The sequence below is a fragment of the Canis lupus genome, chromosome 6, assembly GCF_048164855.1.
Source record: "Canis lupus baileyi chromosome 6, mCanLup2.hap1, whole genome shotgun sequence".
In the NCBI taxonomy this organism is placed as follows: domain Eukaryota; kingdom Metazoa; phylum Chordata; class Mammalia; order Carnivora; family Canidae; genus Canis; species Canis lupus.
In genome coordinates, this window is record NC_132843.1 from 7,570,494 (window position 1) to 7,588,572 (window position 18,079).

Sequence of the window (18,079 nt, forward strand, 5' to 3'; positions counted from 1 at the left end):
GCTCTTCCCAAGCACATTTCTGCTATCTTTGGAAACTGCCGGCTGGAGAATAAAGAAGTACATGAAGGAAAGAGCAGCTGTCCCTGCCAAGGCCATCCTTCAGCAGCCTAACCAACCTCATAGACAGACCCCGGACAAGATCAGCTAAGTAAAGACATACACATGAAGCATACCTACCAATCCCAGTTCAGATCAGCAGACTTCCCTGCCTAAAGCATGAAAAGTAGAAAATTGTTGTTGTTTTAGGCCACCAAGTTTTGGGGAGCTTTGTTACACAGTAATTAGCTAACCATTATACCTTGTTTTCCAATTTGGAGAGTCCTTTGTTTTAATCTTCCCACATAAAATTTTGTTAAGCCCAAATATTTTGGGGCTTTTTCATCTATGTAAAATTTTGTTTAATGAAAATATTCTGGTGCTTTAAAAAACAAGTTGGAGAAGTACTACAGTAGACTATAGTAACTTCCCTACCATCTTCTTATTCCTGTGTTCTTCACTTTCAGTGAGCTTTGAATGTGTTATGTGGTGTCACCATGAAGTAAAAGAAATGCACACACACAAAAGTTGCATTTGGAACACTGAGTCAGATGTTAAGATTTGGAACTCATTTATTTTCTGCCACCACCACTCTCTTCAACTGGTCACAGAACCCATTTTTCCATGGATAAAACTCCATTTCCTCACTCAGGTTCTATGTGGTGCATGTAGGCTGGCCACATGCCTGGTCCAGTGGGCAGGTCAAGTAGTGCATGAGGTTAATGGGAAAGCAGGTGATATAACCTGACTCAGCCAGCCCACTAGCAGAAGTGGTGTGTACCTTGGGGGAACAGAATCTCTTTACCCACCGCGCTTGGAGCTGGAGGCTTCAGCTGCAACCCCTTAGAAATACCACATAAAAAAGAAAGATGTTTAGAGAAGAAGACCCAGAACACCGATGGCTGTGTTGAGTCCCTGGGACCAGCTGTTCCTACCCACTGCATTCTCAGTTTCAAGAGCCAACAAATTCCCTATTTGATGAAGGCCAGCTTTGACTGAGGCTTTCTGTTCAAAAAAGTTCTTACTATGACAGAACACACATTTGAATCTGGTATTCCAGCAGCCAACATAAAGAGAAAAACTTGATAGGTTATACAATTCACTATGTTCACAAGAAGAAACTAAGTACAAAGGAGAATCACCTGTTTCTAGAACTAAGACCCAGAAGGCAATCTCCCCAGATGGCCATTATAAAGATTCTATATCATGTACTAAAATATCACTCAACATCTTTCTAACAGACACAACACTCCATTTGAAATGCTTCTGCATAGAGCACACCTCAATACAGATGGATGGCATCAAATCAAAGCATAAATCAGGGAAAGGCAACCCTGTACCTGTGTGTATAGGGAGGGAAGATACATGGTGCATATACCCCACACTCAGATGACCTGGCTTTGTTAGAAATGGAGACAGCTTCACCTCCCGAAGCTTCTATCAGTACTCACAGTCAAGCTTTTATTAGCTACTGTGTGGCAATGGGTTTGAAAATATCATATCCTCTCAGCATGGTATCTCACACATAATTAGTGCTCAAAGCACGGTTGTCACTTATTACTATCAATTCCAACCCCCTCAAGTAAGGCCTATCTCTGTCACCTCAATTTAAGTAGAAAATCACAGCCTTCAGACTCGTTGCCATATAGCCTTTAGTGACACTTATGAATGGCAAACACATTCTCAAGTATGGAGGAAAAGAGTGAGCTTCATTTGTACAGAGGCAGCCTACGGCAAATGTGGAAAGCATCTAAAATCACTCAGATATCCCTTCAACTTCCTCTTAACAAGCAACTTCATGAAAAATCAGGTAGTCTCTTAGATTAGACCCAATGTTCTAGACATTTCTCCCATCCCCATCTATCAAAAATAACCCATTAATTCAGGTCTCACTCTCTTAACACCATGCTATCTGAAAAATTAATTTGAACTAAGATGACAATCCTCATACTCTTCGAGTGATTGGAGAGACCTTATAGATCCTTGAATCGAATGTCTTCATTTTAACAAGAAATCTGACATCTAAGGATGTCAACTTATCAAGGTGACAGCTAGTTGGGGATGTCATATTAAGATGACTTAATGAGCCACCTCTCCCAGACATGACATTTCAACAAGCACCTTTCTTCTTTGGTCAAAATGATGAGCTGGTGGAAATTTCTAGTGTCCTAAATAGACTGGTATGCCCATGTTGAGGTTTGTGAGTCTTTTAGGAACTACTACAATCAAAATGCCAAGCTTTTGGTCCCCTTATGGGACCCCTAAGACCAATTATTCTACAGTGTCCATGTTTCAATGAACAGGAGATAAAGGAATAAGTACTGGAAAATATTATTCCCAGTGCCATCTTGTCTCATTCTGTTCTGTGAAAGTGTCATCTTGAAATGCAGCGCAGAGCTGCAAATCTGAAGATCTAAAGTCATCATGTTCTGATTACTCTGAAATGTCTTTATTATTTTATCATATCCTAAAAATTCCAGACTGATAGCACATTTACTATAGGTCACCAAGTTGAAAGATAGGTACAAAACAGCCAAGTTTCTATAAAATGCCTTGTTTCATAATTCACGTTCTCTTCTGACACCAGAAAGCCTCTGCCTCATAAGAGAAATATTCTTTGGTCAGTTAATAATCTGGTCTAAAAATCCATGTGATGATCTTTAGATGCATTCTTAACACTAATCAGAGAAGATGTGGTAAGTTCTCCAAAGGGCAGGGTCTCCGAGCCACTGTTACTTTCTTAGTTAACAGTCTTTCAACTTTTACAAGCATCAAGATCATCTGGATGTTTCCCCACCAGTTTCTGCAGCCCCTTCCAGAGAATCTGACTCAGTGGGTGTTGGGGCCAATATGAGGCCTGGAGTCCCATGTGACTTTAACGCACCTACGTAACACCACTTTCCATGCCACTGAGTAGTGCTGGCTTTGCATGGTGCCAATTCTGAGGTGATTATTTTCCCATTTTCGCTTTTTTTTTTTCTAAAACATAATAGCGGCCATGTACTTTATCACATATATATGTGTACAACCACATCGACATAAATGTCACTTATATAGCCTCCGGGCACCACTAACTATCAACACTCAAGACCCAGAAAAAGACTCTATTAGCTTGAACCATATGAAACTGTCCATATTCGACTCCTTCTGACTTACTAGAACAGTGGGTTCACATGGTTAAGCCTATAATGGACATGGATGGTGCAGGACCAGCTAACACCTTCTCTTCTTCACAGACAAGGCCTTGTCACCTCAAGAGGCCTTCTAATGTCACAGCCTTGGTTAGTCTTTACAATAATCTTGCAAGGTACTTTTCCAGAAAAGAAAACAAAGGCTCAGAAAAATTAAGTAACATACCCAAGGCCATGAGGCTATTCAGAAGCCTTGTTGCAAATCAGCAACACCTGATTTGCCTGGGGGCCTCTGTCCTTCTTTCCAAACCCCAGGGAACCGACAGTTGACGTCAGAGCCTTAATGTCCTCCAGCTGTCCAAGTCCCCCTGTGACTGGGAAGGCCCCAAACCTTCCGAGGGTCAGCAACAGAGGACTCTCAATAAGCTTGCAGCTCCTTGCCCACCCAGCAACACTGGAAGAAAAGGGAGGGGCTCCTTAAAAAGCCACGCAAATGGAATGAAAATGTTAACTGACAAGAGAAATAGGACAACAACTCCCACAACATTACTCTCAGGACATAATGCCACTGGATTACCGTGGAGATTTCACACCATATTCAGGGGTCTAGATTTCAAACATCAAAGAAGTAGAGAACACAATTTATGAGACTTTTGTCCCCCTCATGACCTCTTTTTATGAAGTATCATCACTTGAGTATATACCAAACTGAATGAAAAAGGATCTAGAGGGGCACCTGGGTGGCCCAGTGGTTGAACATCTTTGGCTCAGTCGTGATCCCAGGGGTCTGGAACTGAGTCCCACATCGGGATCCCTACAGGGAGCCTACTTTTCCCTCTGCCTTTCTCTCTCTCTCTCTCTCTCTCTCTCTCTCTCTCGAATAAATAAATTTAAAAAAAAAAAGAATAAAAAGGAACTAGAGCACACTGGCTCTACTAAAGATGAGCCAGACGTTAATGTGAGAAAGTGAGCTCTATGTAGGTATAATTAATTACATTCCGAATCAGAAATACAACCTGCAGAGATAATATATATTACTCCTTGTTATGGAACCTTCTTTTTTTTTTTTTTTTTTTTTTTTTTTTTATTTATGATAGTCACAGAGAGAGAGAGAGGCAGAGACACAGGCAGAGGGAGAAGCAGGCTCCATGCACCGGGAGCCCAACGTGGGATTCGATCCCGGGTCTCCAGGATCGCGCCCTGGGCCAAAGACAGGCGCTAAACCGCTGCGCCACCCAGGGATCCCTGGAACCTTCTTACCAGTGATGCCATAGTTCTTTTAATTTACCAGTGACTAAAATCAAATCCCCCTAGAGTCATGACGATACACCTACCACATGATAAATTCCATTTTTGGCAAAATTGTCCTTTATAACATAACTGATTCAAAGGTTCCTATTATACGTGACAAAATCACAGGCTCACTTTTATATATTTAAGTAACAAAAAGTAATGCTTTTTCCTTTAAATTTAGCAACTAAATATCTACATGCCTATAAACTGCTAAGGGTACTAAGCACAAAATCCCCAGCCTGGGCCTATTATTAACATTATTCCAAATGCTTCCAGAAGTCAAACTTGATAGAAAAAAAAAAAAGCAGCAAGCATAAGTACTTTGATATTTTTCCTCCCCAGGGGAACTTCACTGTATTCATTCAATAAATATTATTATTAAGTAATTAATTTGTGCTATACATTGCCCAGTGATTCAATTTTTATTTTATATATCATCAGTAGTTTTGTTCTTGTTTTTATTTTTGTTTTTTTTAGAGAGAGGGAGGAGGGGGAGGGAAGGAAATAGGAAGAGGATCTTTTTTTTCTCCTTTATGGAATCATTTCTTTCCATGTCAAAAACACTGCCAATTTTTTTTTTCATTTAAATAAAGTTAGTTAACATAGAGTGTTAGTTATTAGTTACTAGTTTCAGGGGTAGAATTTCATCAGCTGCATATGATACCCAAAGCTCAATTCATCAAGTGCCCTCCTTAATGCCCATCCCCTAGTTACCCCATCTTCCCACCCACCTGCCCTCCAGGAACCCTCAGTTTGTTGCCTAGAATCAAGAATCTCTTATGGTTTATCTACCTCTCTGTTTTTGTCTTATTTTATTTTTCCTTCCCTTCCCCTTTATTCATCAGTATTGTTTCTTAAATTCCACGTATGAGTGAGATCATATAGTATTTGTCTTTCTCTAACTTATTTCGCTTAGCATAATACACTCTAGTCCCATTCACATTGTGACAAATGGCAATATGCCATTCTTTTTGATGGCTAAGTAATATTCCACTATATGTGCGCGCGGGCGCGCGCGCACACACACACACACACACACACACACACATCTTTATCCATTCATCCATCAATGGACATCTGGGTTCTTTCCATATTTTGGCTATTGTGAACATTGCTACTATAAACACTGGGGTACATGTGCCCCTTCAAAGCACTATTTTTGTGTCCTGTGAATAAATACATAGCAGTGCAATTGCTGGGTCATGGGGTAGCTCTATTTTTAACTTTGTGAGGAATCTCCATACTGTTTTCCAGAGTGGCTCCACCATCAACAGTGTAAGAGGGTTCCCTTTTCTCCGCATTAAGTAGGCTCTGTGCTGGGCAGGGCTCCATCTCACAACCTTGAGATCATGACTTGGGCCAAAGTAACAAGCTGGACGCTTAATCGACTGAGCCACCCAGAACCCCATCAACATTTATTTTCAAAGGAATACTTTAGGTCACACCTTGTTTTTGTATCCAGAGATTATACAACGAGTTCATTTCAAGCATGTGGTTGGGACATGAATTAAAGTACCTCAAAATACTCCAACTAAGAAGAGAGATCAAACAGGATCCATCAAATAGCAACTGTAAACAGGGTGTGGTCCAATTCCTGTCTTCTGCTGTCAGAAGCCTACCTGTGAACCTGCTTGGATTCCACAGCTGGAAGCTGGCAAGAGTGAATGGGGCCTTTGACTTCCACAGTAACGCAAACTAAAACACATTCTTCTCCTTGAATGCAATAAATCTGCTTCCTGCATACTGAATAGGAATGAGATCAAAATGAATATTCACCCATCTGAAAACAAACTGATGCTCTATAAGCTTTTATGCTTTGCAGCCCATAAAAAGCAAATGCTTTGCTTCTGCTTAGGCTGTTGTATTTTGAAATAAATCAATCTGTTAAACGGTGGCCTTTTCTTCTGAGGGAGATTCCAAAAACACATCTGTTTTGACAAGTGCCTGACAACTCTGCTCTCACTCATCCTCTCCCTCACATGCTGCATTCACTGCTCTCCAGCCTCCAGGTCATAGCTCTCCCCATCAGGCACAGATAGAAAGTGAGTGACACTGCCTTCAATCAGGTCCTCCTCCCTTCCCTTCCCTTGCGTCCAACACTTGAGTTTCATACAAAAAGTTTTTAAGGACGCATTAGTCGTCTGTGTTCTGAGCAGAAAAATACCAGGATCAGATTTCCAATGCTAACTGCAATCACTTCCTGAACTCTATACCTAAATTTGACAATGCCGTAGAAGTATAATCTCTTGCAGAGGTAAGCACAGTACACAGGCTGCTTCCTATCCATGTTATACACCTGCCCCTGGCCATCCATCCCACTGCCTTTTGGGGCCTCTTGCTAAAAGGCCTGATCGAGAAGGGCCCAGAAGTTAACATGAACTCTTACTTAGTTGGCAGATATATACTACTACTTCTAGCTCCACTGCTGTATACAGAAATAGCAACAACAGACAGAGCAAAAAAAAAAAAAAAGAGGAAAAAAACGAGAAAGATAATCCCAGATAAGTTTCAAGCTGTCTTTGGGTCAGTGCTGAACCTCCTGGAACTACACCTTCCACTAAAGAGTTTAATTTTACGGAGAAGAGTCAGAAGCATGGAAAAGCAGATGAAGATGCATTAAATAAAGAGCATGCCTTCCTCGGGTCTTAAGCAGATGAGTGCTAAAGCCTTCGGTGGGCAAGGCTGGGCCCCTCCTGTAGCAGGCAGGTGGGTTTAAGGAAGCAGCTACACCTAGTGATCAGCTGGATCGCAGCAGGAGGAGCGGGGAGCAGGCCAGCCTGCCTCGTGGGAAGCACTCGGCGCCTTGATTCTTTCAAAGTCTGGCGACAATGTTTTCAAGATAAATCTGTTCAGTAACGTCAGGATCGCTTTTCTTTACCTGGGGTGTTAAATGACAGACATGCCAATGGCTGTCTTTTGTGGATAACAGAAATGCAAGGCTCTATTTTAGGACATGTGCTAGCAGTACACTGAAGAGATGTACAATTGAAAATCTTTTATTTTCTATCAGGAAGTCTGAGTTCATTTCCAAAAATGTGAAACCTCCAGTTTCACATTTCCACATTAAAATTCCAAATTTTATGTACATTAATTTCTAGCTCTCTCCTCAGAAAGCCCTTGTTTCTAAGTCAGTGGATTTTGAAACTTTTAATAAATGGACAAAGACTTGGTAACTGTATCTTTCTTATCATTGCCTACTACCACCCAAGCGCTCCCCTAGAAAGGGGCTTTACAAACAAGAAGTGCTCAATAAATATTTATTTGAACTCAAGGCATTATTTTGTAGGCACATTGGACTATGCACTTATTACAACAAAACAAGTATCTTCTATACACAATATCTACCCAGAGAAATTTCCAAAGGCTCATCATTACTGCAAAATTTAATTAAAACTTTATGTTGTGGTAAGTAAAATTATAGAAAACTTTTTCTATTTAAGTTTTACAACCGGCTGGATCCAATATCTTCCCTAGATAAGACTATTATTTGAAATGTCACACTGGCGGTTTCACCTAACAGGCTGAGAGTCATAGCATCAGCCTGTTCATAATTTTGGCTGTGTTCATCAGGAGGCTAATAAGTGTATGAATGTGAATTCTATTTTTACCCCTGGTTCTCTTTCAACTCTCATCCAAGGGAGGCTGATACACAGAATAAGGATCCCAGTTCTTTCGGGAAAAGTAGTTCTAGTGAGCATCACAGTGGCCTCGAGGGCTTGTTCCAACACAGACAGCAGCCAGCTCCCCCTTACCCATCCTCCAGATTCAGTAGGTCTGCAGGCGGGGGGAGGGGGATGCAGAGTAGGCATGTTTAATAAGTGCCCAAGTGATGCTCATGCTTCTGGTCCAAGGATAACACTTTAAGAAGTACTCTTTTAGATCAACATTTCTCAAACCATGGCCACAAACCAGGATTCCCTGGGGATGCTATGAGACCCACCATGAACCTTTCTCTCCAGAATCACCATCGGTCCACCCCAGAAATCAACAGCTAGAAGGGACACTCCAGGTGATCCTTGGGCACAGTAAGTTTTAAGAAACACAAGTCTTTTTTTTTTTTTTTTTTTAAGATTTGTATTTATTTATTCATGAGAGGACACACACACACACACACACAGAGAGAGAGAGAGAGAGAGGCAGAGACAAGGGCAGAAGAAGCAGCAGACTCCCTGCAGGGAGCCCAATATGGGGCTCAATCCCAGGACTCCAGGATCAGGGCCTGAGCCCAAGGCAAACATTCAACCACTGAGCCCCGCAGGTGTCCCACGAAGCACAGGTCTAAACACAGTTTGCACTCAACAAGGACTCAACATCTCCAGGCCCTCCCCAAGGCCACCTAAAGCCACTCACCTGCAAGATGTCAGCACAACCTATGTATACACTTGTCACTCTTTTGAATACCTCCCCTTTCTTTTCCATAAGTTCCATTCTTTAAAAGCAAAGAGAGTATAAGGGCAGTGACAACTCTCCACTGCTAGGACCTCCAGAATTCACATCACTGATGCCTGAGCTCCTAACACTTTTCTTCTCATGCCTGTTTTCTTTTATTGGTCTCTTACATACTTCCATTCCACGGTGGGGGGTACTACGGACTCCCAAGGTTGGTGACTAAAGCTTTCCTGCTCCCCACCCAACACCAGCTCTACTTATTTTCCTCTGTTGAGTTTTTCAGAGCTACAGAGCAAGCTCAAGCTTCCTGATGACTAAACTGGAAACCACAGCAGTATTTTAGCAATATTTCAGGAACCCAAGAAGCTGCATTGTCTTGTGAAGGGAGGTTTATATTATTTTGCATTTTTTTAAATGTTTCACTAGTGAGTGTGAAACACGTTAGTTAAGTCCTTTCTCACTTACAAAATAAACTTATTAATGTGTTATATTCATAAAGATAGTAACTGAGATATGAAACTTAAAGTTTGTGGGAAAGTTGGTTTTCAAAGACAGGAACCTCAGAATTAAACTAAAGAGCAGAGTGTGGTAGACAACACCCTTAAGAAAAATGTTATACTGCCAAAAAAAAAAAAAAAAAAAAAACGTAACTGCTTATTAACATGCCTGACCCCCAGCTGAGACCTATGTTTTCTGATATTTAATTGATACATACTCCTTCTAGAAAATTTCATGAATCCCAAAACAAAAAGTGAAAGGAAGCAATACTCAGTTCAAAACACAGTTCCCCTACTAAAATATACACAGAAAGCCCATCAGCTCCTAGAATGTCCTATGTTATAGAACATTCATGCAAAAAAATCAAAGAAAGCCACCAACTTCTATATAATTGTCACAGAAACACTTCAGTTCTAAAACCAATTTTTGCCAAAACCAAAGGCTATGCTTCTTTCATCAAGGATTTATACATTCTGAAGGCAAAAAATCAGATTATTTGTTCATTAAGGAAAGTTCTGTTAGAATTACACAAGTTATTGACACACTCATATATCACGATATGTAAGTAAGTTCACTTCTAAAAAACTGCATAATAACGCTTTGGAAACATGGGAGACTAAAATCTGTAGTTTTCCAGATCAGAACAGTTTATTACACTCAAGCAATAAATACTTTCCTACATACACATAACACTAAAAATGTTATAGTAATTTCTTGGCATATTTCTTTCATGCTCACTGATTTAAATTTGAAGTATTTGCTCACATGAATTATCAGTCTAGTTAAAGCACCATAAAAATGTAAAATGTCATGACTATAGTTATCTGAAAAAGAAAAATAAATGACACTGCTAAACAAATCTATTCCCATTCTTTGTAAAGGGTACTTTAATATTTTGCATTTTAAAATAATCTACACTTACCAGAAAAGTTGCATAAAATAGTACAGATTTCAAGCTTTACCCACCTTTCCCTAACATCTACAACTGACATAACCCTCACAGAATTCCCAAAATTAAGAAATTAAACACCAACTAAACTATAGACTTTATTCCAATGTTGCCCGTTTTCTCACAAATATCCTTAAAGAGTATTTTTTAAATAATTTTTCCACAAGAGTCCCAAATTCACAAGGTTATGTTAAAGCTTAATTTATTCCAAATACTGTAGAAGAAACAGGGCCAAATCTGTTTCTATTTCTATCTCTGCAAACCAAAGTTTGCTTAAGAGACCTTAACACATCAGATCCATTATAATGTACAACTAAACACTTTGTCGGATAATATGTATTACAAGTCAGCTTTTAAGAAACTGGGTCAAAGAGGAATGACTTGTCAGTTTTTGGCTTCTCACCATGGAAAAGAGAATTTCAAGCAAAAGTGAAATGATTTTAACTTCCTTGAGTCTGACTCGATTCCTCTTTATAAAAGTTATTTTTAACGACCATTAAAAGCCTAGAAGGCAGAAAGTAAGACTCCAATAAGAATACGGGCATTAGAAATTCCCAGGATATTAACAAATTAGAAATCGTAAAGATGGAAAACAATTTTTAAAATGGAATCTTTACAGTGAATAAAGTTGACATGAACCACAAAAATCTTTTTTTTTTCCCAATAAGTTTAGCATTCTATTTCTGATCTCTGGAATCCAAACTCCCCATAGTCCATTTCCAGGAATGACTGATTAATAACTACATAAATTCCAAACCCCTCTCAAAGAAGACAGGAGATTGAGAGCACTGCAGAAGGGAGAAGAGCAAACTCCCGTGTGTATAAATCTTAAGTCACACACACGCAAAAAAAACTCACCACTGAACACATAAAAATCTCATGATTTAGGTCACTGGGTGGCCTAAGGAGAGACCCCATTTCAAACTTAGGGAAATGCCCCCTGAAGTCTAACTTCCTACAATTATCCCTCTCCTTCCCTTCTGTGTCAGGTAATTCAGGTACAGCATGAGTGTTTGCAAAATGATCAGCATTCACATTCCCATTTTATTCAACACACTGTGATTGCCTGTTTGATCTAAGGCTTCATGCTAAGTATTTTAAGGGGGACCAAGAAGGAAAAAGATATTGGTTTTGCCTTCAAGGAGCTTGCAATCTATCTCCTCTATCTCTAAAATTGATTATCATCAAGTGTGTCACGTGAAAAGCAGCCAATTATTACAATTTCCAGAAGAATCCTCAAAAAGAAAAGTATCAACGTCACTCATAACGTCACTCATAACTTTCCCAACATACACAAAGAAACTGTCTTTTCCAAAGCATTAAGAGCCCCACTCGTAGGCTATCTAAAATGCAAAGTGGAGGGGGGAAAAAAAACATAATGCACAGCAACATGTCTGATCGTTTGTTGCACAGAAAATTTACCAACTTCAAACATTTACAATTTCAACATTTCTCCGCAATCTCTTAGACACTGCTCATTCCCCCTTTAGCCACTAACATACTAGGATAACTAGAAAGCACACCCCAGTTAATGCTATAATAACAAATAGGATGATCCATTTTCTCCGAAAAAAAATCACGGCAAAATTTTGGTAAAAGTCTCTTTGAGTTTGACAGTTTAATTCAGCTTTAACAAGGACATAGGTCAGTACTACCTAATGCTGAAATCCTTTTTAATGATGAAGGGCTGATGCTTTAAATAAGCTCCATAAATATTTGTTTCCATCCCCGTGCACACAACTTAAAAATCCATCCAAACGCTATTTGACAGGCTTAACTTTAAACAATTCCCAGGCAGGGAGTCATGAATCTTAATAAAAAGAAAACCATCACTAAGGCCCTCATATTTGGCTTCCAACACTAATGAGTTACAAGGCTCTAAAAACCGGGGAATCTATCCCATAATTTGTCAATAAGAACGAACGGAGGCCAAAATCTGCATCAATTTTATAGCAGACAGCAGTGTCTCGTTTTAAGTCCTCCGGAGCACGTGCAATTACCAGACAGTTAAGGAAATATTAAACTTAGGGAAAGGGCATTTCTTTATTGAAGTTGACAGTTTGCATTTCACAGTACAGAGCAATCTGCCAACCACAATCTCATTTTCATCTTTGCGGCCAGCTGTGGTCAAAGGTCCTGCAGCTCAGCAACACACAGTAACGCCAGCATCTGCGCCTGTGTGTACCTGGGACTCCAAGAAAGTAAAAATGTAGGTTTCCCCAGGCCAGTCAGCCAAAGATCTCCAATGTGTAGATTATGCATTTTGCAGTCAGTGAAAACCCCTTCATAGATAAATAAATAAACAAACAAACAAGCAAATAATTTTAAAGGTCCAACTTACTCATTCCTCCCTAATAAACACAGAAATCTACTTTGCAACCCAAGTTCATGGCCAAAGCGTGCGGGTTTTATTAAAATAAAAACAGGAATCCTAGTTCACCGTTACACGTGGACCTTAATGAACTGTGTGTGTGTGTGTGTGTGTGTGAAAGTGTGCAAATGTGCACGCCCGCATCCACTTGGAGTGTTCCGGGTACCGACGACAATCCAGACCGCGCGGCGCTGGGCCGCACCCCGACCCCCACCCTGGGGTCCACAGGTGGTCGGGCCGAGGGGCCGCTCCGGGCCCCGCACGCCCCCGCGCCAGCACACGCGCCTACCGACCCCCGCGGCACGCACGGCCCCTTCCTTCCCCCCCGGGCCCGCGGGCGGCCGCGCTGGGCTGACAAGTTGCCACCGGCCCCGGCGCTCGGCTGCGGGCCGAGGGCGAGTCGCGGGGCCGGGGCAGCGCCAGGCCGCGCGGGCCCGGGGCCTGGGAGCCTGGGAGCCCGGGAGCCCGGACGCTCCCTCCCGGGCCGCCGGTCCTCCCGCTGGGACCGACGAGGAGCGCCCGCCCGGGCTCCGCGGAGCCGCCGTGCGACCGTCCGGGGTCCGGGGTCCGGGGTCCGGGGTCCGGGGGTTGGGGGTTGGGGGGGAGCGCCGGGCGCCGGGCGTCCTCCGCCCCCGCCGCAGCCGGAGCGGGTCTGGGCGAGCCCGCGGGCGCACTCGGACACCCACGGCCCGGCCTGGCCGCTGCTCCGGGTCGGAGGCATCGCGCAGCGCCCACGCCCGGCGGCCCCGGGCTGCGGCGCCCAACTTCGAGCAAAGTTTTCCGCGGGTGCTCTCGGGGCCGGCGGGGACTCGCGGCGGCGGAGCCCGCCCCCAGCACGAGCCCAGGCCGCGGCCGGGCGGCGACGGGGCGGGGGGCGGGGGTCGGGGCTCCGCGGCCAGCGCTCGGCGCTCGCCCGCCCCGGCTGCCCGCCCGCCCGCCCCGGCTGCCCGCCCGCCCCGGCTCGCGCCCCGCTGCCCGCCGCGGACTCCCCAGGCCCGGAGCTGCCGGCGTCCCCGCTTACCTGAAAACGTCTCCCCCGCCGCAGTTAGCAAAAGTCCGGCCAAAGTGGCCAGGCAGGTCCCAAGTGTCGTCATGCTGCCCGGGGCGCGCGGGGCGGGCGGGGGCGGAGGGCGGACGGGGCTCGGGGCTCCGGGCGGCCACGGGCGAAGCTGCGCAGCCGCAAGCACAGCCCGAGCCCCGCGGCGCCCGCACTTGCCCGAGTCCGAACTCCGGCAGCGCCCGGGGCGGGGGCGGGGGCGGGGGCGAAGGGCCCGGGTCCCGCTCCCCGGCCGCCGGCCCCGCTCGCAGCCCGCGCGGCCGCGAGAGGCAGCGGAGGGCGCGCCCGCGGAGCCCAGAGCCGCCCTCCGTGCCGAGCCGGCGCCTGCACCCGCCGCCGCTCTCCTTCCCCTGCTCGGGACCCGAGGCGCCGGCGCCGGCCGTGGCGGTGGCGGGGGGCGCGCGCGTCCCGCCCGCAGCCCGGTCGCCGCCAGCCGCGAGCGCAGCCCCGGGGGCGCCGCTGGCCGCTGGCCGAGCCCGCGCCGGCTGCGCGCGGGGCTCCTGCTCCCCGACTGACTGGCGGTGCCCCGCAGGCCGGCTGGAGGGAGCGCCCACGTCACGGCCGCCCGGCGCCGCCGCGGCCCGCTAGAGGGCGTGAGCGCCCGGCCCCGCCGCCCGCCGCCCGCCGCCCGCGCCCCGGCGCTCGGCCGCCGCCGCCTCCGGGAGGGAGCTCGGGAGGGAGCTCGGCCGGGGCGGCCGCCCGCGCCCCGCGCCCCCGCTGCCCCCGCGCCCCCGCCGCCCCCGCCGTCCCGGTGCGGCGCGGCCCCCGCGGAGAGGAGCTGCCGCACGGCTCGCACCCGCTCCCGCCTCCCCGGCCGCGGCGTCTGCCCTGCGCCTGGCTCCGGCCGGCGGGCCGCGCCAGGGCTGCGCCTCCGCCAGAAGTTTGTCCCGGGCCACGGGCCGCTCGTAGTTTGCAGGACCCGCCCCTGCTCGGACCCGCGCCGCCGGGCGTGGCGAGGCCGGAGCGGGCCGGGCCGCGGCGTCCGTGTCGGGGGCGCTGAGGAGGGGGCTGCGGGGTGCATCACGCCACGTCTCGAAATGTGTAATTTGCCACTTTGTGCTCGGGACCACTCTTTTATTCATTTACGGATGCTTCAGCAAAGAGGTCGTTTTGTCCAATTACTGAATTAGTATCAATCAACCACAAGGTTCTTCCATCCCCCCCAGAATAAGCACACGGAGCCAGCCCCAAACAGTGCACACGCCACTCCTCGCTGAGCCAACGCATTGAGGGGCTCGAAAAGAGATGAAATCCGAGTGACCGAAGGGAGGTCGCAGCACGCACGCCCCCAGCCCGGCGAGGACCCCGGCAGCCCGGCGGCCGCGCCGTGCAGGTGTGCGCCGAGCTCTCGGGCGCCGCCCCCGCCCCCGCCCCCGCCCCCGCCCCCAGGGCTCGCAAAGGCCCCGGAGCGCGCAGATCCCGCGCCGAGCTCCACGCCGCCCCCGGGGCCCCGCGGCCAGCAGACCAGAACCTCTCCGCGGCAAATTCAGGGACTAGAGGACTTCTGCTTTCGGTGTCCCAACCCCAAATTCCCTTCTCTTGGGGAATTCCACTTACTGGATCCTTAAGAGAAGTGCGCTTTAGAAAAGGCTCTCTATTAATCATTTACTTCTTAATGATTTTTGCATCATCCTGCTACTTCTCACCAGTAGGTACTCGTCGAGCCTTGTCTTTACATGCAAAATGAACGGGGCCAGCGTCAAAGGGGGAAGGGAGGCGCATACCTCAAAGGAGCAGCAAGTGAGGATGCTGCAATCTGCAACCTGGGCTTTCCATTTATTAAGAGCACGTGTGCACTGTGACCAAGCCTAAATTTGCCTTTCTTGAACGGTGATGTGCTTGCCAATGGAACTTTTAAGCTACTAGATGCATGGAGCATCCAGACGAGGAGGTTAAAAGTCAATCCAGTTGCTTTCCTTCCGAGTAACGTGTTTAAGTTGGAAGAAGTTAACATGAAGGTAGGATTTCATTTGCGAACCACGTTCATTCTTTCAGCAAATACCTGTTGAGGCCCTACTTCATGTCAGGCGCTATGGTGCACGCTGGTGGCTGTCTTAGGCTAGGCTCCCCTAGAAACAGACCTGGAGGTGGGGATATATGTGCAAGTGATATCTTCTGGGGCAGTTATCCCAGGAAGCAGCACAAGAGGAATTGGAAAATGAGACAAAGGAGAAAAATAAAATAAAAATAATATAATGAAATAAGCCAGTGTGGGTATATCAATGAGCAGATTACCACTGTGGGCCCTTGGGACTCAATTCCCTGGCAGCCTCAGGAAGAAAGTGAGGAACAGCCTTAGAGTGGACACCCCGGGGCAGGGAATGTGTACGTTGGTTTGGTGGTGGGTTGGGAGGCAGCTGCACTTGTAGCTTTTCCTTGCACTTAAGGAAAGAAAGCCCTGCAGAGATTCCAACTAAGGCTACCCTGGTAATCTGAAGATACCCAGTCCCTTCTTCCTGTTAAACTTAGTGGAAGGGTCAAGGAGTTGCATTATCTCTGTTTCCTAAAGGAGGCTACAATGTTAAGCTTCCACCCATTATTAGTCTGCAATCCACATTACCAGCAGCTCCTTCCCGTTCCATTTTTTGACAACTATCTTATGTATTCCCTCTCAGGGATAGGTAACTGGTCAGAGCGACTGTGAGCCCACATGGAAGGCCTCTATTGACAATGAATGGATTAGAGTTTCCCTAAGGAAGGGACCCTGTAGGAATCCTCCCAGCGGGACATTTGCTTTCACTTCTTTTTTCAGCAGGAAAGATTTTTTATTTTAGTCAAACCACAGGATACTCATGGCTCTCTGGGGACAATAGTGACATTTACAGAATGGCTGGTCAGAGTTAGGGCTTTCAAGCCAGTCCCTCATATTGGTGAGCTTGGGGCAAGAGGATGTAAATGGAGACACATCATATGTCAATATTTCAGTTATTAATCAAGTTATAACTCTGTATCTACCATTTAACGTTATTTAATTTTGCAACATATTCCTCAATCACCGTGTTCAACTATATGCAAATACTATACTAATGTGTAACTTTCCAGAACCATGGATTAGAACATGAAGAGAAGCAAGCAAATTGATGGTTGGCACCACTCCTAGAAAAAACTCGTTATTAAGACTATTTAATATTCTTGCTATCTGAAAGGAAGGACTTGATTTTTAATTAATTTGACTTTTAACTAAATGTCTCTGCCACTACATCATCCACACAGCTAGGAGTGTCCATCTGCCATGTTAGGGCACACAGAAAACCTTCACAGTACTGTTTCAAGGCCATGGGACAAGGATTCTGAAGTTTCTCTGGGGACTGAACAGAGTTGGTTTTGAGATTGGATGTTTAGGGTTATGTTTTATGCTCTCTCAGCACTGAGCACCAGATCCCTAGTGACAGAGGTGACCATGTGTCCCTTAATAAATTCATTTGTATAGGTTGTGATACTCCGTGCCCTGTGAGGCACACAGCCAGAGCAGGATCCCATTATGCAGGGTCTGCAGGCAGATCTGCCAACTATCCTTATGCAATGACGATGTCTTTAGCAGCAATTACTCAGTTCGTGAAACTTGTCCAAACCCCATTAAAGTCAAAATGTAAACTAAAAAAAAAGAAAGAAAGAAAGAAAAAAAGAAAACTAATTTGACCATAACCCATCCTTACCTATCTGAAATGTTATGTTGAATTTGGAGGTTAACCACATGCAGAAAGTCCCTACTGCATCCAAAGTATCACACCGCCAAAAAGCATAGACATAGACTTTTAAATACCTGCCAAGATCACTTAATTGGAGCTATCATGATCCAGCAGCAAAGGAAAAGAAAAGATTGTCTTTGTTTCTGCTACTATATTCTCATTTCCAGGCCTCGCTGTAGTGATTAATTCCCATTTTTAGAGATGCACTTAGATTCTGAACATGTATTCTGAGATAAGAAATGTAATAAGCATGCTTGTATAAGTTTCCACAATGATATACTGTATTATCTTTCATTGATGAAGGATAGTGTGTCCTTGAAAAAAGAGAAGAATAAAAAGAAAGAAGGATAGAGGGATGGATGGATGAAGGAAGGGAGGGAGGAAATATGAATGAAGGGAAGGAGCAAAAGAGAGAGTCAGAGACAGAGAAAGCTAGCTCAGAATTTGGAGTCCAACTTGACTGAGTCCCAACTGTGCAATTTAAATTAATTTAAGTTAATTTCTGTTTCCTGGCTTGTGAAAATGGTATTACATGTGAAAGCTGTGTGAACTGGGAGGCATTGAGCAAACCTGATTATGTATTGCGTTGATCTCTGGGTAAGCAAGGCTTTAAGCAAGCATCACATCACAGTCTCTGCTCCCCCCTGCCCCATTTGTCTTTGCCTC

General features: G+C 45.6%; 1 protein-coding gene across 5 annotated transcripts in view; it reads right to left on the bottom strand.

Annotated features, from left to right (window-relative positions):
* The window catches only part of PTPRM (protein tyrosine phosphatase receptor type M), a 779,952-nt gene extending 765,381 nt beyond the window's left edge, over positions 1–14,571 (bottom strand). For all 5 annotated transcript variants that reach the window (XM_072828757.1, XM_072828756.1, XM_072828755.1 and 2 more), the window contains exon 1: positions 13,689–14,571. In XM_072828757.1, coding sequence (XP_072684858.1) covers positions 13,689–13,761 — 73 coding nt within the window. In that variant the 5' untranslated portion in view covers positions 13,762–14,571. The remainder of the gene's footprint in view (positions 1–13,688) is intronic.
* Positions 14,572–18,079: the final 3,508 nt, after the last annotated feature.